General features: G+C 36.3%; 3 protein-coding genes across 6 annotated transcripts; 1 reads left to right on the top strand and 2 right to left on the bottom strand.

Moving 5' to 3' along the window:
- The first annotated feature begins 9,201 nt into the window (after positions 1-9,201).
- Positions 9,202-12,344, top strand: LOC110766194 (Pentatricopeptide repeat (PPR) superfamily protein). Of its 4 annotated transcripts, none has more exons than XR_002528124.2 (3): positions 9,202-9,417; positions 9,811-11,424; positions 12,063-12,344. XR_002528124.2 is itself a non-coding variant. In XM_021969477.2 (2 exons), the coding sequence occupies exons 1-2, from the start codon at positions 9,304-9,306 to the stop codon at positions 11,019-11,021; spliced, it is 1,272 nt and encodes a 423-aa protein (XP_021825169.1). In that variant the 5' UTR covers positions 9,203-9,303; the 3' UTR covers positions 11,022-11,623. The 4 variants fall into 4 exon arrangements, 1 of the variants encoding a protein (XP_021825169.1); XR_015836683.1 differs by lacking the exon at positions 12,063-12,344 and adding an exon at positions 11,744-12,056; XR_015836684.1 differs by lacking the exon at positions 12,063-12,344 and having other exon boundaries at positions 9,811-11,197; positions 11,272-11,623.
- Positions 12,345-12,519: 175 nt separating this feature from the next.
- LOC110766178 (U-box domain-containing protein 35-like) lies at positions 12,520-17,355 on the bottom strand. The gene is made up of 10 exons (XM_088247338.1): positions 17,180-17,355; positions 16,950-17,067; positions 16,745-16,866; positions 16,403-16,611; positions 16,230-16,284; positions 15,451-15,745; positions 15,080-15,181; positions 14,085-14,507; positions 12,819-13,577; positions 12,520-12,615 (listed from the first exon to the last, which is right to left on the bottom strand). Exons 1-10 carry the CDS (start codon positions 17,353-17,355, stop codon positions 12,520-12,522), a joined length of 2,355 nt encoding a protein of 784 aa, XP_088103464.1.
- A 1,417-nt stretch (positions 17,356-18,772) lies between these two features.
- On the bottom strand, positions 18,773-21,638 carry LOC110766179 (U-box domain-containing protein 51-like). Its single transcript, XM_088255344.1, has 7 exons — positions 21,409-21,638; positions 20,933-21,023; positions 20,677-20,804; positions 20,183-20,353; positions 19,751-20,012; positions 19,550-19,651; positions 18,773-19,239 (listed from the first exon to the last, which is right to left on the bottom strand). The coding sequence occupies exons 1-7, from the start codon at positions 21,600-21,602 to the stop codon at positions 18,898-18,900; spliced, it is 1,290 nt and encodes a 429-aa protein (XP_088111470.1). The 5' UTR covers positions 21,603-21,638; the 3' UTR covers positions 18,773-18,897.
- Positions 21,639-21,902: the final 264 nt, after the last annotated feature.

The raw sequence follows: 21,902 nt of genomic DNA, 5'->3' as shown, positions 1-21,902 counted from the left end.
TACCATAACAATTATATTTTTATTATATTCTTCTTGCAAATAATACAGATTTTTCTTTTGCAAACATTACAGAAATAATTGATTCTGTAGTTTGACAGCCCCTTCCTTGTAATAATTGTTGGTTGTCACTTTCCTTATTCTTTCCTTTTCTTAAATTGGCCCCTCCATGTTTACGTTAATGAATTTTACCTCTTTTGTTGTTAGATTCTTTCTTTTTCAACTTTAAAATTTGTGTGCCAGAAAAAAAAAAGAAAAAAAAGAAAAAAAAAGACTATTGTGTTTGTGGTCTAGCAAAAAAAGCTATAATATTAATATTGAGTGAGTTCAAAAATGATTTTATTTGTCTACTTGAGATTCTTCGTTCTATTATTGTTGCTTTGTACCAATACCACAAGTGAATTCAAAGAAGGGTATAATTGATGAGAAATGTAGTTCCTGTTCAAAAAAATATTTTTCCTATAAGAGTACCACTCTCGATATTTTTTTCCATTCAAATATTTCTAGGTTATATTTTGAAGGAATTTTTCCCATAGCTCCAACTAATTAATTTTAAAAGTAAATGCATTTTGCTTTAATAAAGACTAGCCCATTGACACACGCGTGAATATATTTGCACATCATATTTTGAAAGAATTTTGCCCATAGCTCAAAACGTGCCATGTAACTAACTCGAAAGTCATTTTCAAAAGTAAGTGTATTTTGCTTTTATAAAGACTACCCTGTGATCGTGTGCCAATTGGATTTTTCTTACACTAAGTTTTTTTTTTTTAAAAAAAAATATTCAAAAGGTAAGTTTTGAAAGTAGTTATCTCCTTTTTATGGATTTTGAATGTTTCATTTTTAAGGCCTTCTGCCTTTACTTACTTACATATATATATATATATATATATATATATATATATATATATATATATAACACACAATATTGAGGGTGGGAGGAATCCAACCTAGGATCTCAATGTAGAGGTAAATACTTTTAACCACTTGAGCTATAGGCCTCTTGCTCTGCCTTTATATATAGATAAAAGATCAAGTCAACATTTCTTAATGTGAATTTATACATGTTTCATACAATTTTTCGTAGAATTAATTATGAAGATATTTTTTTATTAGTATAAGCGATAGTCTAAACTAAAAGGAATGGAGATTTCTCTTTCACACACACAACTATGATATCATGGGGATTCAAACTTAAGACCTCTTGTATGCAAGTTAATGCTAGTGGAATTATAAAGTATTTAAGATATTTTCAACACTACAAAGATATTAAATACTTCAAAATTAGTTCCAATTTAGTGTTGACATTATTGGGCAGAAAATTGAGTGGAATGTGTAAAAATTAGAGGTGGGGGAGTAAAGTGGCTCATTAGTTCAGATCCCAAATTGTCCAAAAACATTTGTGCGGAGGCAAATTGACCCTGATCATAACGTTCAGAGGACAAATTGGCATATTAACTTATTCAAAGTACAAAAGGGTATATATGTGCTAAGAGAATAAGAGTAATTATATATATATATATATATATATATATATATATATAATTACTCTTATTTGGACGTCCGTATGTTATTATTGTGTGGACGTCATTATAAACAAAAAGAAAAGTAGAGAGGGGTAGTAAAAAAATATATGGCATCTGCATAATAATAATGTCCGGATTGAACAAAATCTATTTATATAAAGCAAAACACCCTTTATTAGTAAATTTTCAAATAACTCATATTTGTCTTCATTTAAGTAAAATTTTCGCTACACAACTACTTCATTTTAAAAGAAAAAATACGTAAAACAATAATCTTTTACGGTATGAATAACTAAAAACAAAAAGAATAGATTTCATGTCCAACAAAAATTCTCTTATTTCATAAAAAGAACAAAAGTTCTTTTAGAAAAGAATTATTGAAAAAAAAGAAAAACATCTTGACACGTGTATGGGAAGCTAGTTAATATTATTGTTTATTTTCTCTAACAAGGTCGTTCTTTGTGTTCTTTGATGGTAAAATGCAAGAACCCTTAAAAATTATTGATGAATTTCCACTCACTTAAACCTTCATCATCCTTTTTGTTAGCATTTGTGCCCTTTTCTTTTACAGTAATGCTAGAGACACCAAATTTATGCACCAAACTTGAGTCTCAAATGATATGGTACGTGAAAAACCTGCTGCAAATTAAACTTACCATTTTCTAATAATTGGAAGCACCAAGTTTGAGTACACAAGAATTTACTAACAATGCAAGCAAATATCAATGTCCAACCAATCCTAGATTTCACAAAATTGCATTGGGTGATATGAGCTAGCCATGCCCAAAACTGGAAATCGGTTACAGAAAATCAATCAGCTCTGATTTCCATGCCCTAATTAGAACCAGAAGGACCATGGTTGCCATCATGTCGAAGAAAAAGAAAGCATCCATATATAGCCATTGTTTTGCCAAGAAAAGAAGGGGAGACTTGACATTGTTAGTGCCTATACCTAATAACTTCCCTCTATGGGGGGATATGCTCTGGCATCTTGAAAGGGAGAGCAGCAAAGGGTGCACCCAAAAATATTTTGTTGCTTTTGAATCCTTACAGTAAAGTATTTTATGGCTTTTCCACAGCCCCCTAATTAATTTTCCAGAGAAATTACAAAAAAAAAAAAACCTGCTGATTAAATAAAACTAGTGTTTCTGTAAGTGTTTTGAAGCTTTTATTTTATTTTTCTTGTGTAAAAGAATTCTTTGTGTGTGTAAGCCTTTTATTTTATTCTTTTCAATGTACATATTCGTTATTTATTTATTTGTTTTTTATATAAATGAAAGGTATGATTTGAACTCTTGTCATGACATTGGAGTAAAGTATTTTATCATTCAAGTATTCTTTATTATCAATTGATTAACTAGCACTTAGTTGAACGATACTTGTGTCACTAATATTAAAATATGCCCAAATGTGCACATCTCATTATCTTTCGGCAGTTGAAAAAATATGTGTTCATTATTAAGGATAAGTGGTGAGCGAAAATGATGTCTCTGAAAACTATTAAGGAAAAAATGACTTATCGAGACGATTTGTGTGTAGAAAAAATGGTGAGTGGAGGCAGTTGTCCTCATTTGCCCCGCGTGGCATGAATGATCAATCAATTAGGAACAGATCAAGTAGGTAACAACAAAATGTGGTGAAAACTATAGAAAAAGGATACACAACCTACAAAAGATTATTTTCAATTAGATAGGTATATTTGCAAAGGAATACCGAAGAATTTGAGACAGAGTTGCAAAATTGTGAAAAATAAAGGACGGATTCTCAAATACCCTAGAATAAGAAAGCATTGACAAGCAACCTACCAAGGCCACCATGCAAAAAGCCAACAAAGGAAAGGAGACAAGATGAGTTTGTGGTCAATGGTTTCACATTTCTTGTCACATAAAATATAAACATATAGAAAGCAATAATAAGTGGGGACAAATCTAACACATCAGTGATTATAACTATTGCGAACCTGGTTCTCTTCCCTGCTCTTCCCTTCCCTTCCCTTCTCTTCTCTTCTCTTCTATAACTGCTCCATTTTCCTATGACTATTCAAAATCTCAGATACACACCATTTTGGGATATTTACTATAAGCTGGTCCCCCTATAGGCAGCGGCGGATCCAGAAATTTTTCAGCGGAGGTGCAATTTTTAAAAGCTAAGAGCTCAAAAAAAAAAAAAAAAACTAAACATCCTTATCATTTAAACAATACTAATGTTATTCATAATTAATTAAAAAAAATAACATTACAATTAACCTACAATTGTTGCCGACGAGGTTTCATATCATGAAAACGTCGCATTATATTTGCATTACTAATACAAGAAAAAATATCTTTCTCAATGTAAACAACTAAGCTACCCGAATTATTCAAGGGAGGATGTGAATTAGGTGGATTATTTGAAGGATTATTTGAACTAGCCGGATTATTTGAAGGAGGGTTGGAACTAGACGGATTATTTGAAGGAGGATTTGAACTAACCGGATTATTTGAAGGAGGATTTAAACTATTTCTCTTAAAGTGCCGTTCCATAACTGTACAATTAAAAGAAAATAAGGGTTTGATGAATTTGGGTGATGTTAAGTTGGTCTTTTATAAAGAGAATTCTCAATCCCATTTAAATAAGGAATTTCCAAAACCCAATTGAATAAAGAGACTCCCAATTAAAACCCAATTAAAATAGGAATTATAGAAGCCCAATTTAAACCCAATTAACTTAGGAATTATAGAACCCTTTTGAAAAGCCACGAAATGGCCCAGCTTTTTTACTTTCTGTTTTTTAAAAAGCCCAGGTCGTCGTTACTTTCTGTTTTTTTACAAACCCTGGTCCAAAAAAAAAAGAGCAGCGCCTTTTAAAAAAAAAATTTAAAAAGCCTGGTCCAAAACGACGTCGTTTTGGCCAAGCTTCGTTAAAAAAAAAACAAGCGCGCGCGCGCAGCCAGCAACGCAGGCTTCCCATTTCGTTTGAGCATTTCGTCGAACAGGTTGCGCGCATCTATGGTCTGAAGCAGAGGTGCAACTCCAGCTTCTGTAATGGATTTTTCCGGCGACCGGAGGTGCACCTCCTTGCGCCTGCACAGGTCTGCCACTGCCTATAGGGCTCTTGGAACCACACCTTCCATAGAGATAACAAAACCAAAATGAACCTAGAAAAATTTCAAGATGCATGCATATATATCACAAAGAAAATATGCATATGATGTGAATGATGACTTCAATTCTTTTATTTTTTTGGAGTAATATTGCTAATTGGGAGAAAGAAGTCAGTACAAGGACAAAAATTTATCTACACAGGAAATGCTATAGTGATAATATACTAAGCCAATTAAGTATTGTCATACATAACAGTGTGTGATTGACTTAAAATACCGTTGTAATAACTTCTCGTTGCTTAGAAATCCTTCTCTGGTGGCACAATTTACCAATCACATGCAAATTCATGCACTAAAAATGCCCCAAATATAAAAATATGAGGAGAATCACATACAAGTACAAGTTGCTCCTACCACTATTCTAATAATTGTCACACACATATTCTTCAATGATAATTTTCCCTATTTTTTTTAATCCTTGAATAAATATTTTCTGAAACTATGGCCCATAGAGATAATAGACCATGATGAGCACTTGAACAAATTAACATTTTAGGTCTCATTCCATAAATTTTATAATCCAACTGAGTTGAAAAAGTACCCAACAGCATTGTTGTGTGACTTTTGAGGACATGCCAACAAAAGCATAAAACCTAGCTTTTGATAATCATTCTCCTTTTCATCTGCCAATGGTTGAATTGTATGCTCAATATTTCAATTGGCTATATATATATATATATATATAGAGAGAGAGAGAGAGAGAGAGAGAGAGAGAGAGAGAGAGAGAGGCAGTGATGTCCATTATTCCAATTCTACCCACTAATTAACTATCTATGAATTAAAAACCACAAGATATATGGTCCTGTCATTTTTATACTATTTTAATTTATATTCTTCAAATCTGAATGATTTGGTTTGGACCATTGCGCATATACAGAGTAAGAATTATTATTTATAGAAAACATCTTACTTTTTTGTATGTGCAGATATGCTAATTTAATTGTTTCATGTTTCTTACGGCAAGTAGCTTCATATCCATGCATTGCCGTATAGATCAAGGTTGGCTAATCTAATGGTGTACAATTGAATCAACTGATTGCCCGTTTTTCAAAATTAGTGTCTTCAAGCATCTTTGCAATTGCTTGCTGGCCTCAAATCTTTAATACAGAATGCGTCACTAAATTGAGGTGAAAGCCAACTCCAATTCCCACATGAGGAATGCTATTCACAATCGCTCAAAAGCGATTCTCACAGCACTTGCTAGACACATGTACCCGTTCCCATCCTTTCTTTTTTTTAATTGTTTTTTCTCTTTCTTCTCTCGGTTGCCTCCCTCTCTCTCTCTTATTCTATTATTTTTTTCTCTTCCTTCTCTCCATTTCCTCTTCCCTTCCGTGCTCTCTGGCCTGCACAGCCCTTTTGTTTCTATTTTTCTGGTCTGAAACCTCAGCACTCCCCTCCATTTTTAATCTCAAGTCTTAAGTCTCTCTCTCAAAAGCTGAACTGCAGTTGCAGAATCCATCTCAACCACAAGGTTGGGGATGCCTTTTTCAGCTGCCAATTTGAGACCAAAGAACAGCCCCCATATCTCAGCCTCTAAGATTTGGCCTTTACCCAAATTAACTGTAAACCCTGTGACCCAGTCCCATGTAGAGTCACGGATTACACCTCCAGCACCAATAGCTCCATTAGAATTTTTCCGAGACCCATCAAATGGGTTTCTTTCTCGGATACCAGATGAGAAGAAAAAGAAGAAATTAAAAAAGAGAGAGAAGAGAAACAGAGAGAAAAGAGAGAAGAAAGTTAAGAAATCTGAGGGAGAGAACTGTGATTTGGGGGAAGACATACACAGAGAAGAAGAAGTTTGGGTTTTTAAAGCTTGAGGTATTTGTTTTTGTGTTACAAAAGGTTTGGGTTTTTACAACCCATCGATGGAGACAGATACAGAGAAGAAGACGGAGACGGGGAAAAGAAAATAAGAAGGAGAAGAAGCAGGAGGAGGAGAGAATAGAGGGAGAGGAATGGAAAAAAAAATAGAAAAAAGAGAGAGACGAAGGCAACAGAGAGAAGAAAGAGAGAAAAGTAATAGAATAAGAGAGAGAGGGAGGCAACGGAGAGAAGAAAGAGAAAAAACAATTAAAAAAAAGAAATGATGGGAACGGGTACACGTGTCTAGCAAGTGCTGTGAGAATCGCTTTTGAGCGATTGTGAATAGCATTCCTCTTCCCACATTGGATGGAGGCTTTGTGGTTGATGGGCTTTTTTTTTCCTTCGTGTTTTTCTCGGGTCAGTCAGGGCTTTGTAGGGATGGCACAAATCCCTATCGAGGGAGGGAATTGAGGATTTAGGCTGGGTTTGGGATAGCCTGTAGATCTCCGACGAGGGATGGTATTGCCTGCATCGCTGTTGAGTTGAAAAATCAAGGCCTTTAGTTATGCCGGCATCGTTTGTTAGATTTGGCTCGTCTACTAGTCGTAATATGTTTTGGTTTGAGAAATGCCTTGATTTCATCTTTTTCAACATTGCAATCTTAATTTTCAGTGACACATAACGTAAGGTCTCATTGCCCACACTAATGATGATGTGCTGAACAATTGGACCAATACTTCCAAAGACCAAAGGAACAAAGCTTTAGATACCTATGAGGCTGTCAAGGGGTTGCAAGACAAAAGATTACATCCCCCTTGTAACTTGTAAGTTGGATTGTTGAACAATGCTATGTTGAATGGTTGAATGAATGATGTAGTTGCCCAATGCATGGGGTTATGTTCCTAGAAATATTGACAAAGTGGGTATAATTTCACCTCACCATCGTCACTTAAAAGTGGATTCTACTGTCAGTAGTTGAGCTCAGCGAAAATAATGCAAAAAGAAATTAAGAAAAAGAAAATTGCAAAGCGTTTAATTGAAATTGGTTCATTGTTTCAAACTGCAAAGCCAATTGAAATTTGTAACTAGATACTTCCATAGTTCCATTAAAGTTTTTCAACAACTGAAGAACTGTCCATGAACTACTGGAGAAAACATATCAGCACTACAGATAACACAACAAGAGAACACCAGGCACTTCAGGCATAGGCGGCTACTGCCCTACAAATCTGGAACAAAATAAACAAGAACACGAAAATATGTCAACTTGTCAGATAAGAAGAAGAAGAAAAGCACGTTACACATCAGGCATCAGGCACATCAGGCACTTGTGGAAGAGGACGTTGCGGCGCCCCAAGTCTGTTGCAAAAGAAATCGAATAAAAACCACTGTTAGGAGTGCGAATATAACTTCCTCTTCATGCTTTACATAAATGAAGACTGATCAGAAAATTAACAACTGTGTACATGAAAACCATTGGAAAAGGAATTCAATGCACAAACTGCTGTAGATTTCTATTGCGACAGCAAATAAGACCATGTAACATGAATGCATAAAGTTCACTATATATAGCAGCAAAATTTCCAGAGTCCACTGCTTAAAGTCAAAACATGTTAATATTTTATGAGTCACAAAACTACAACCACGTATACAAAGACCAGTCTAACCATATTTATCAATGTTTGGTTCGAACTTCTTGTTCTCCAAATTGAGTTTAAACGAAAGATGATTCAAATTTAGTCATAAGTTGTGTTTTATGGCAACGAAGCGAGAGAGAGTTGAGAGGCAGCGAAGCTCGCATGAAAAAAGAAGAGATATTTAGTCATATATCCATTCTCAGAACTAATAATATAGATAAATCCTACACTATTTAATTTCTATAAACAAACCCAAAAAAATTACAGTTGACTCCATTGAATTTAATTTTGATGCCCTATTGAGTGTTTTGGGTTTTTTTTTATAAGGTTTTGGGGTTGAGTTTATTTTAAAAAATCAATGGCAGTTTTGTAATTCAAAAGAAGTTAAAAACCTTTTTGTTATGTTGTAAATGAGTTTTTGGTGTTTTTCTAAAGTTCATTTCATATAGGGTTTTTTTAAAAAATAATAATAACTTGATCTCTTATATTGGGTATAATAGTGAATCTCCCAAAAAAGAAAGTGAAAATGAAAACTACAATCTGGACTCCATTTTTATTAGATTTCAAAATTAGGCCTGATTTTGAAATTAGGATGCAAAAATATCTCCTTTTTTTAATGGCTGCATGAAGTTTTAAGTCATTGTTTATTTCTGAAGGTAATGAACTAGACCTTTTACCTTTGCAAGTTTGTTTACTATGTGTTCGGATTTGGAGAGTCAGAATAGACTATCGCTCGTAGTTTAAACTTATCCGCGAAGAAAATTGCCATTTTTAAGTTTGGTTTAGGCTGGTTTATAAAAGCTAAAAAATCAAACGAAACCAAATCATATATGGTCCGATTCGATTTTTGACTTTTTTGTGTTTAAAACCAAATCAAACTGAGAATTACAATATGAATATACCGATTTTATCAGTTCAGCCGGATTGATGAGACCCTAACTTTTGGACCCAAATATGATAATTTAGATATTATATTGATGTTACAATAACATATACTTGGTTGACTGTATCGATTGAGCAATACAAATACTTTTTTTTTGGTCAATAAGCAGTACAAATACTTATGGACCACAAAACTACAAACTTTACTCCCTCCCCTTTACAGAAAAAGAAAAAGAAAAAGAAAAGGCCTTGATGCAAAACGCGTCGCTTCCAACTTCTTTCAGTTTCCAACATTCAGCTGTGTGTGAAAATGGAGGGCACTCTTCTTCTGAGCACAACATGTGTTTCAAGTTCTCTCAAGCCACAGCATCTTTCTTTTTCCTCCCATCAACCACAGTCACAGAGTCGAGCCCTGGCACGCAAGGTCAGTCTCCGTTTCTATTATGAACAGACGATTTTGGCTTATTTTCAGTTAATTAATTAAAAGTATCTGTATTCACTTCAAAAGAGAAAAAGTACTGTATTTGCGAAATTGGGACTTTTATTTGAAGCAAATTCTGGTTCAACAAATGCCCATAATTTATTTCCAGCACCTTTGCATCTTAGATAGCACCAGTTGGATATTCATGAATTTTCTTGTTTTAGTGTGACTTGTGTGTTTTCTTATTTGGAAAAAAAGACTATTATTCTGTTATACTAAGAAAAAACTCTCTCATGCTTTTTAGTGTGTTCAACATCTTATTACGACTATTATTACCATGCAGTTTATGCGTGTACTCAATTATTTATGGGCTTGTAATGCTTGTTATTGTTTTAGATTTCTTGATGGATGTGTTTGAATGCCTTTCATTTGGGGTGTGCTTAGAACAGATAATCCGGAAATGGAAGCAGGAAGAGTGTTTTGATGGCAAGGATATTTATGTAGATTGTGTGCCGCTAATACGAAGTTTAAGTAGACAAAAGATGCCTCATGTAGCCCAGGAGCTTTTACTTGAAATGAAATCCGATGGTCTTTTGCCTAGCAACTCCACTCTATCTGCTTTGATGCTATGCCATGCGAACAATGGCCTTTTTCCTCAAGCTGAGGCAATTTGGGACGAAATGTTACATAGTTCTTTTGTGCCTACTATTCAGGTTGTTTCCGAGTTATTTGATGCTTATGGCAATGTGGGATGTTTCGAAAAAGTGAATGAAATTTTGGCTCAGATAAGGTCGAGGAATTTAAGTTTGTTTCCAGAGGTTTACTCACTGGCTATCTCTTGCTTTGGGAAAGGGGGGCAGCTTGAATTGATGGAAGGCACATTGAAAGAAATGATTTCAAGGGGTTTCCCATTGGACTCTGCCACTGGTAATGCCTTTATTAGATACTATAGCATTTTTGGTTCTCTGACTGAGATGGAGACCGCTTATGGCCGCCTTAAGAGGTCTAGGTTTCTTATAGAGGAAGAGGGAATCCGGGCAATGTCATTTGCGTATCTGAAGAAAAGGAAGTTTTACAGATTAGCTGAGCTCCTGAAGAATGTTGGTCTAGGTAGAAGAAACTTGGGAAATCTTTCTTGGAACCTTTTGTTGTTATCCTACGCTGCCAATTTTAAGATGAAAAGCTTACAAAGAGAATTTCTGAGAATGGTGGAAGCTGGTTTCCACCCTGATCTTACTACATTTAATATTCGTGCTCTGGCCTTTTCTAGGATGTCTCTACTCTGGGATCTCCATCTGAGTCTTGAACACATGAAACATGAGAAAGTTGTTCCTGATCTTGTGACTTGTGGTTGTGTTGTTGATGCGTACTTAGAGAGAAGACTAGGAAAAAATTTGTATTTTGCTCTCAATAAAATGAATTTGGATGATTCTCCACTCATATTAACAGATCCATTTGTGTTTGAAGTTTTGGGAAAAGGGGACTTTCATGCAAGCTCAGAGGCATTTTTGGAGTTCCAGAGTCAGAGGGAATGGACTTATAGGAAGTTAATTTCAGTATATTTGAAAAAGAAATATCGGAGGAACCAGATCTTTTGGAATTACTGACCAGTGACCTGCACTTCGTGTAAAGACATGTTTGACCGATTGTTAGAGAAGGATTGTCGCTGACAATAGCATGTCTATCAGTTACAGTTCTCATTCTATTGGTTCAACAAGTGCATGTATTTATACAAGATGATAATTGCAGCTCAGATATATGCATCGCCCTATATTGTGCATGGGTATGTCTCTGCACTTTCTTCTTATGTTCATTCTGGATAACCGAAATTTTCCTGATCTCCAAGGTCTTACGTAGGCTCCCCTTGTTCAAGCTGAAATGAAGTTGGATATTGGTGATGGATATCGTGCCAATATAATGCTAGAGATGCTAACCTGAACTTACCAAATTTGCAACGAAATGCTACATTCACTCAGACTTTAAGTACACTCAGAGGAGTAAGAAATAAATGTAAGAGTAGTCCTACTATTTCTTTTGAATCTCACATGCTGAAACTAATCTGTCAGTCAAAACTAATTCCCCTCGTGTCTGTTTCCCTTGCTATTTACTGCAGCTTCTCTTTCTGTCTATTGGCTTTGATGCGTGTTCTATGCTTCACATAAACTGCTATGAAACCTTAAATCGCACAAATTGCTTTTCTCCTCTTTCATGTTTTTATATTTATTTGTAACTCAAAGATATTGTGTGTTTATGTTGTCTTTCTTATCGTTTTCCCTTTGATTTCCTTGGAGTTTCATTGACTTTAAAAAGTACCTTCTTAAATTAACAGATACAACCGTTGAGCTTTATCACTTTCGCGGGAAGCATAAATTGTTGGAAAGTCGATGATATAAATAAATAATTTCCTGCTCAAGATATATTCTGGCAAAGACATCCTGTTGTGGCTACGTATAAAAATAGACCTTAAATCAGTATGTGCGGTCATAATACTGTACTGTGAGAGTCTTGGACTAATTATTTGGTGACGCTGATATTTAGGCGAGAGGCGAGGGTGTTCTTGGTTCTATTAGTGATATTATGTGTGATAGAGCACCAACAATCAGTGTACTCATAGAGTTGACTTCAAAATCTGTTATTGTTTCTAACAGGTTTCTGGCATTGTGCACCGACACTCAGATTTTATGTCCACTGGATGGACAATTGGACTAGAGCTGGAACTCGTAGAACCATACTCTTGAGTTTGGATAAATGTTTGTGTTAGAAAATAAAGTAACTGTTGGTCACAACCTTATGGTTTAAGCTTTTGAGAAGTGTGGTAACCAGCAAACTCTATCATGGTATCAGAGCATGATATTTGAAGTATGACTCCTGTAAAAAAACAAAATGCCACTCGTGTATTGCAAAAGAGTATTCAGTGTTGACGTCTCGAATGTCAGATGGCCTTGCCTAAGAGGAGATTTGTTTTTCAAAAAATAAAGAATTTATGGATACATATTCAACAGACTCACAACATAGTCCTAATTTCCTAAACAATCTATGGGCAGGTTTGGATCAAATTGGATTAAACTTGGAAGAAGTTGAAAAGCTGTATTTGAAGTGAAAGTATTAGTTTCTTCCATAATAACATGATGCCCTTGAACTCCTCCTTGAGCTTGAGCTATAGTATCCAGACTGTGGTAGCTCAAAGTCACTCATAACATCCTGAAAGAAAAACCCCAAAAAGTTAATAAATAAGTACAAATGTTCACAAAATATCCAAAAACAAAAGAGCTAACAATCTCGTGAAGCCTTCACAGGCTGTATGTAATATGAACCTCATTCAGTTTGCCAAAATTTGAAGTTTCACTAAGCTGTATGTAATATGAACCTCAAGTGCAATGCAAGGTTTATGTTATGAAACTCACTTGTATTGTGGAAATGGGGCCATGACTTGGTGAAAATTCTTCACCACCACCGAGGATGCCACACATCTTGTTATCTTCGGCTAGTTTTCTCAATCTGTTCAGCTCAGGTAGCACAACATTTCCAAGATCCGGTCTGTCTTTACGCCTCAATTCGGCACATTGTAAAGCTATCTTGGCAAACTTTAAGGCTTCCTCAACTGGCCAGTCAGGAACAGCAGGGTCAAGCATCTCTGGGAAAGTCCCTTTCTCGATAGCCCGCTGAACATGATGAGTCAAACCCATTGGTGGCTTGGCTGTTATTAGTTGTAGAAACATGATCCCAAGTGAGTAGATATCAGATTTGATTCCAAGCATCCCAGTTTGCTGATACTCTGGGTCTATATAATAGAATGTTCCGGCTGTTGATGTCATATGATATTGAGTGACTGAATCGGCTACTGATGGAGGGACTAGCCTGGCCAAACCTACATCACTGATCTTGCTCACATAGTTATGGTCTAGCAAAATGTTTCCGGGTTTCAGGTCACGGTGTACAAGGGGTTCTGGCTTGGTATGATGAAGGAACAAAAGTCCGGTGCCAATTTCTGCAGCTATATGGAACCTTAGTTGCCAAGGAATAACTGGGGTGTTACCTCGCCGGAAGAGACAGTCTTCTAAGCTCCCATTAGCCATGTACTCATAGACCAGGCAACCATACTCTGGGCAGGCTCCAAGAAGGAGAACCATGTTTGGATGGCGCATGCAACTCAATACTTGAACCTGCATAGTTAAGAGTTACCAGATATATTTCTCAGAAAGACACAAACAATATAAATGGCTTAGAAAGATGAAGCTTATTAGCCTTTGAGAGTATGAAATATCAATAATCCTAGCATTTCTAATTGAACTGTTACAACTTGAAAGGGTTGGGGGATTGGTATTAACTACTTTTAGATGTACAATAAATCACTTGAAGAACTATTTGATTCAACTCTTTGTTTGATGCCCGAGCAACTTCTTAAACCAGAGAAGTTATCTTTTTATCTATTTAAGTATGTCTATTCTCTCTCTTTTTGTTTTTTAAGTAATTTTTTATACTCGTGTTCCCCTTCAGTATCATAAGAAAATCATTGGATCTGTCTGCTTTTGTTTTCAAACAACATGTTCCTAGTTTTGGCAACAATGTGAGAGTTCAATCTTCAATTCATTCATGATCAGATTCAACACATGAATTGCCTAATAATTGTTTATAAACCTTAAAGTTTGATAATGAGCAAAGTCACCAACCTCTTGCTGGAACTGCGACCGTCCTTGAGCTGCATCCGGACGTAGAACTTTTATTGCCACTGGTGTGTGGTCTAGTTCACCTCTGTATACTGGCCCATAGCCTCCTTCCCCAATCTTGTTTACATTTGAAAAATTCTTTGTTGCTACTTCGATCTCCTCAATTGTGTATTTCCTGTACATGAAATCATATGTTTTTGCTTCTAATGCCTTCTTCCTCTCAGTTTCTCTAAGGGCTTTCATTTCTGCATTCCTCCTTTTCTGTGCTTCCAGTACTGCAATCCTTTGAGCTGATTCTGCAGCCTCCATGGCTGCCATACATTTTATTTTCTGCTCATCTGCAAGTGCCAATGCAGCTTCCTCAGCTATCCGTGCCTCGTGTAATCTCTGTTCTTCTTCCAATTTCCATTGTTGAAGTTCCATTGCCTGTGATGATATGTTATTAGAATTTATGGATGAATAGTTGTTCTAAACCCAAGATCTATATTCCATCAAATGAATTCATCTCTTTTTGTGTATGGTTGGACATGTAGCTTTGTTATTTCAGCTTTTGCTAGATACACTTGCATCTGCTAGCACCTTTAGGAATTGTAAGAGGCATAAGATGCACTATGTGACACTATATAGAAGTGTCCCTATATGTGTGTGTGTGTGTGTGTGTGTGTGTGTGAGAGAGAGAGAGAGAGAGAGAGAGAGAGAGAGAGAGAGATGCAGGGCTAACTATACCAATTAGGCCTACTAGATGATGATTCTCAAACCTTTTTGTGGATTTTCAAGGCTGCGTTGTGAAAATGTGAGGTGAAGAGAGGTCATATGTACACTGTTTGGTAGAATGATAAAAAAAAAATTCCATTCTTACATGGATAGTACTAAAGATTCATTACATATATCAATGTGTACTCACCATTTGTCGTTGATTTTATCAAAAATTGAAATTTTAGGGTTGATTCCAAAACTTTGTTTTAGTCTATGCTCGAAAAAAGCTATTGCATCAATACCTTCTCTTTTGCCGTGAGTGCCTCCTTGCAGGCTGTACTGTACATGTCCATCGTTTGCTTGAGCTCTAGCCTGAGCCTCCTCATTTCAGCTTCCATTTCATCCTATTATTAGCAATTAAGTATTAGTATTCTGAACTATTCCCGTGTGTATGTTTTTGTAATATGTGCGTCTTTATGAATCGTGGCATTAAAACTACTCAAACCAATGGCAAATATTGGTCATTTAATGTATCAATTGTTGAAGGCACACTATGGGAGCTGTCTCAGATAAACATTTCTGGTATATTAGCTTCTGACGAAAGTGATAAAGCTCCAAAGCTTGAAGGGTTGGTGGTGCAAAAAAGTTTACTATGCTAGAAAAATTGTCTTACCATATTCCGCGATGAGCATGAATTTTCACTTTCAATTGAGGAGGATGAGAATTCATGTTGCAAAGAGTTCATGTCAATGAACTTGTGTCCTGAGTAAGATGATGTAGAGCTTATGGTGTCCATATCTGAGCTGATTGAACTTCGAGGTCCTGATTCCATACCATCATAGAAAGAAGGAAACAATTTATCCACACTTGGCCTTCCACTACTCACGAATGATATATCGGTCTCTGACGAGAGCTCATATGATTTGTTATTTGAAGCTGTTGCTCTTGTGAATGGCGACCTGCATATATTTTATTATGTTAGTCCTTTCGTTAATTGTGCATTCACATACTCTTTTTCAGTATTATGGTTGTTGCACATAAATATATATATATATATCCATTTAGAAGCCTTTTAACACATTAACTGAAACTTCATCTAGGGAATGCCTGGGCGAGCCATGCCCGGCAGTACAGATAGTGCATGATTGAATGAGAGCATAGACAAACATTTCCAAATGAAAAGTCGCATACCTACAAACTAAACCTTCAAATACTGTTTATATGGATGCATATATACATAGATAAATACAAAGATACATACAAACAAGCATTCATACATACCTACATAGATACATACATATAAACATACGTGTTTGTGTGTGTGTATATATATTAGACAAAATAAGGAGAGCAGCTAACTAGTTACTATGTACACCTCTTCCATGATTAATTGTTTTTAGCATCATTGTCTACACATTTTGTCTCCCAAACAATCAGTGTACCGGAGATTACCTGATTTCAATGCCATCTAGCATACTATGGGGTGGATACTGAGTCCTCTCTGATGCTGTATTGATCAAAGAAACTTGAGTGAGTAATGACAAAAACCAGATATATGAGGTGAAAAACAAGTTAATATATATATATATATATATAACATGAGGCTGGAACACAACCTAACAAACCTCTAGGTTGCTGGTTGTGATTGAATGTATAATTTGATTCAAAAACTTTTCTGGGTTGGTCCTGTATTTGATTACGCGAGGAAGCTTTACGGGGCAATGTTCTGGTAGCACAATGCATAGATGAGATCTTTCCTTTGCCAATGACATACACAGTGCAGAAATCCGGTGCCTCTTTTGACACGGTGCTTGGAACATCTGTAGTTTTGAATCTGTTACAAGATAGATATATATTTAGGATGCATGCTTAATCGTTGTCTTCCAAGAAGCACGAACTAAGGTATAACACTAAATCACTGATTACTTCATTGGTAAGGTTAGATTGGAATGTTGAGAACCAATTACCTGAGAAGGCCGTGTCTTGCTGGTGCGCCAAGTACCAAAATGTCAATTGAATTATTGATAACATAGTTAACCAGAGCTTTTGCTGTATTTGTATCCTCAATTATGACTTCATTGCATTTTAGCTGTTGCAAAGATGAAAACTATAAGGAGAAGAAACTACGTTGCGCAAACAAAAGTAATGATATTATATAGAAGTATGACTCACATCCTTTTTCGCGCAAAAGCAGCGGAACGGTAGAAACAACTCGTTGGCTTGAGCTTCAAGTTGGCTTTTGTGCGCTTTTGCAGCCTCCTCTGTGACTTCGGAGATAGGAACCGTGCACCTGGCTGCAGCATAAGATGAGAAAAACAGAACGAAGGTATTATTATAATCTTAGTTAAGATCATGATATATATACATGAATAGGAGATAGATAGATAGAGAGATTGATTGACTGATATATACTTTGGCTGGAAACTGCAGTTCTATGTTTAACATGGAGCAGTGTGAGAGCTTGGCCCCTGGTGAGAATATTTTCAACTGTCCATTTGATAGCATATTGACTTGATTTGTCCTTGTCTATTGCCACTGCCACCGTATCTAACCTGTTTTGTGCTTGTTCTCTTCCCATTTCTCTTTCTGTGAATGAATTAATTAAAATCCTCAAAACTCTCCACGAAACTGAAACCAGCTAGCGTGATAAGGATGTCTGAGACTCTTAGAATGAAAAAATTCCGTAATGGAGAACCTCAGTATTCTTGGCACCCTCTTATGCTCTCTTCGGAAGGTCTTGATCTCGTATGACTCACCGGCAATGCCTTGGCACAGAAGCTTTGTTATTCTCTCAAAAACCAATTACGTTCACCACCCTTAATCTGTTCTCTCTCTCTCTCTCTCTCTCTCCGATTATAGAATAGGCGTCAAATTACATTATAGGATATAAGGCTTCCAATATATATGCAGTGGAGGGAGCAGTTGTAACTTCAATGCACTGCCTGTTCCAAAATTAGAAAAACTTGCCCCATAAAGGTCCTAGCAGAAAATCTAGAAGAGTTGAAAACAAAGCCCAAGAATTCTAGAGGTCTTCTTGAGGCAGTTGCATGGTTCTGGCCTTTTTGACAGCAAGCCTGGTGAGTCATTTTTTGTTGACTTTCTAATACAGGAGTTTTTGGATGGATAATCATGCGTAGACCAGGAGAGAAAGGAAATGTCAACAAAATTCATCTTTATATTTTCGTTAGCAAGGCATATGGAAATTGTTAATTTGTTAGACAACCACTAACTCCAAAAGCCGAAAATGTTAGAGAATGGTGACAATGTATATTTGACGCACCCTTGCGTGTAGCCTCTTCCGACACGTGGAGAAACAGATAAAATGCAATTAGAGAAAAACATATAAGTACAGCTCCAGAATGCATCTTGTAAATCACAGAGAATTGGGGAATGAAGATTGCAGGTTTTGACCATAACAGCTTTTTGCAATTGAGCTTCGATACCATGTTAGACAATCAAGATTTTTGTAAAATAGCGGTTGTCTAACAATAATTACTTTTAACTTAATAATAATATATTAAAATTAACAAATTAGTAACCACACTTTTCCTAATATGACGTGATGAGCCTCTCATTCTTGTAGTGGCATATAAACTGACCAGTCCTAGCCAGGTTGTTACAGTCATATAAAATTTATTATGATGCTGCCATTTGTTCTTTTCTTTCTTTTTTGTTTGGCTATGATTCTGTCTTTCGTAAGTTTAATTTGGTAATTTTAAATCGTGGAGTAATTTTTTGTTGAATTTCAAGAGGCTTATCTCAGAGCAAAATATGTATATGTGATTGACAACATAGTCCATATAATCGCATATGTCCTCATTATATTTTGGCCTTCAAAAGAAATTTTAAGATTTTGCTGCCAGATTTGACTGCAGCCAAATTCTTATAAACCTTTTGTCATGTTCAAGATATGAGCTAGAAAATTCAAGGTTCAATATAGATCAAACTCAGGACAACGATCTTTCGACAGAGAAAAAAAACTCTGGACAACAATCTGGTTTTAATTTCTTTTTCTTCAATAATTAGGAAAGATACAGAATGCCTACATAATGCTAACTAGTTTCCTTGCATATAAACAAAGAAAAACGCTCCTGTAAATCTTGTTGAAACAAGTTCACCACTAAAATAGTGAATAGTACAAAGAAAATAAAAATAAAACAACTAAAATATGAACTAAGCTTTGGTATTTGAAAACTATATGAGACTGGCCTAAAGCATCCAAAACCCTTTTCTTCTCTTCATCATTAGCCTCTCTTAGAGCTTTGAAAATCTGATCTGCATTTATGGTCCTTTGCACCTCTTTCTCAGCAAACCGCTCAGCTGCTCCGCCATCAGCTGCCAAAATTGTTGCCTTAGAGTTGGCTCTTTCCTTCTCCATAGCTGCCAGAGTTGCGTCTAGGGCACGTCGTGTCTCTTCTAGTCTTTGCCCTTCTTTCATTTTCCACTCTTCCAGCTCAATAGTCTGTATTGAATGAATAAGATGAAAGCACTTCAATTTAGAATAATTATTGGAAAACCAAATACAACTAATACATGAATCAAATGACAAAATAGATGAGCTTCTTTATACCATATGCTTGCATAAATTTGTTTTGCTAAAATCTTAGAAGGTAAGAGTTGAATTTATATATATCCTTAAAACCATGAGAGTAAAACTATGTGATTGTGAACGCATAAGTGAATATTTTTAGATGGGAAATGCAAAACCTAATTGAATGTTGATCTCATTAAGTAGCTAGGAAGATTAGAGAGGGTTCTAGGGTAGATAGGACCTTCTGTTTCGCTGCCACTGCTTCTTTGCAGGCTGTATGGTACATGTCCATCGTTTGCTTCAGCTCCACTCTAAGCCTTTTCATCTCATCTTCCATTTCATCCTGCAAGTACAAGTTTTCACATGCACGTCCAAATTAAGTCCACATTCAAATGATTCAAGTTGTCTGACTTTTACTCATATCCTTTTTCAGATAACTTACCAATACTTTCTGTGACAGGAATGGCATTCCTTGGGCAGTTGATGACAGTTCATGTGGAGTGTTCAAATCGAAACTGTCAAAATCTGATTCTAGTTTTGCAATACTCTCCAAGTAATTTGAGGATTCTGAAAGAACTCGGCTCATATCAGCAGACCCAAAATTTTGGTAAAAAGATATGCTATCAGTACTTGGTCTTCCAAGCGAGATGTCATTGTCAGGCAATGAGACCTCATCATATGCTCTGTTGCTTGGAGCTCTGCCTCTAGAGAATGACATGCATCAACCAAATCAATTAATCAATACATGAGTCAAATAAGTAAAAGATAGATTCATAGCAGCAGTTTGAGTGCAGTCCAGAATGCGGACGACCACACTTAGATGCTTATATATGTTGTCATGTTGTGAATCTGAATCAGATTGAATCTTGCTTACATGTGATTAGATTCTTCTGCCCTCTCATCAGCTGCTCGAATGTTTGGTAGAGGACGAGAGGCTTCGCGCCCTTCGCATACCCTACCTTGTTTGATGGTGTATACAGAGCAGAAATGTGGTGCCAACTTTAGGACTCTGCCTGGAATAGACTCAGATGCCTTGAACAGACGCCTGATCGAACAACATATTTTGACCATCAGAGGAGTTTGAACACACAGAAACCCAGAAACACACAGAATCTTACATATATATATCAGTTCTTCTCTTATCGGAATGTCCAGATTTCCTTACCGTATGGACGCCATTGTTGCAGCTATATTTCTTACATCTAAAGCTTGTTTTGTATACCCACTGCTGCTCGTTGAAGCATATGAGTACAAAAGACAGGGAGGAAAGCAGAGAGGAAAACTGAAAGAAACAATGGCGTCCATACGATAAGAAATTCTAGACGTCCTGATAAGAGAAAATGTGTATATATGTGTTTATATGTATACCTAGAAAACCCAATCCTGGATGTAGCAGTGGCACCGAGAACAATAAACTCAATGCCATTGCGGGAAATGTAGTCAAGTAATGCCTCAGCCACATCTTGATCCTCCAGCACAACAGTCTCACATTGTACCTAATAATATTAATTAGTTGCACAAATCAATCAACCACATGATCTCCTTATTATGATTCCAAATCATTCAATATAGCTAGCTTCTTGTATGAATAAAATAAAAAATCCTAGTTAAGAAATGAACTCACTCGTTTGCGAGTACAATAGCACCGAAATGGAAGCATGAAGTCCATGTTTGGAGGTTCATGAGCTTGCCCTTCATTAATTGCGTTGTTCCCATGGCACCCAGAAACCAAAATGTTTCAATCATGCTTGAAAGAATACTACTATTTGTACCATCTCAACATACGAAACTCACTGCACTTATGTGAGACATGTGAGTCATGCGTCTATTAGAGGACAAATTCTTTGGTCTGGTGAGACCACCGCACTCGTCCGGCTGAAAACATAAACAAGGCGAACCCTGCATTGGGGTCCACCAGAGTGGGCCTGTGTGGGACTCTAATGCAAGAGGTCTCCCTTGTGTACGTCCATGGCCGAATGAGTGAGGTTATCTTGTTGGACCAAAGAATTTCTCCTCCTCTTAGAGATATGATACAACACCTAGACAAATAGTAATTCATCACGCATTATACATATGAGAGAGAGAGAGAGAGATATACCAGTTGCATGGGGGTTATTATTGGAATTAGAAGGGTTAATAACATGGAGCAGCTTGATAGGAGTATGGCGGGTAGATCCATAGAGAAGATGATTAACAGCCCATTTCAAAGCATTTTGGCTGGGAATGCCCTCGTCTACGGCCACTGCTATTGTCCTTGCGCCTTGATGATTTCCATTATCAACAATATTCGACATTCTCTCTCTCCTTGATCCCTCCTTCTCAACTCTCGAATTCAGAGATGACTTCTTCTTCATCAAACATGCAGACACGACAACATAAATAAATTTTTATAAAATAAAAAAAAATCAGAACCTTTCAATTAGAAAAATAGGAAATTTAATGAAAAGCTCTCTGTCTCTGTGTCTCTCCCTTCTGTACTCTTAAACCGCTCACATTCTTAAGGGCCATGGAAGTACTTAATTAAACCTACTAGAAGCTAATTAAAACAAACATTAACTCTGTTCCGAGCTAACCCCCATATATGATATATGCAT

This window comes from Prunus avium, chromosome 1 (assembly GCF_965620075.1).
Source record: "Prunus avium chromosome 1, drPruAviu1.hap1.1, whole genome shotgun sequence".
Taxonomy (NCBI): domain Eukaryota; kingdom Viridiplantae; phylum Streptophyta; class Magnoliopsida; order Rosales; family Rosaceae; genus Prunus; species Prunus avium.
This window is presented reverse-complemented; position numbering and strand designations above follow the sequence as displayed.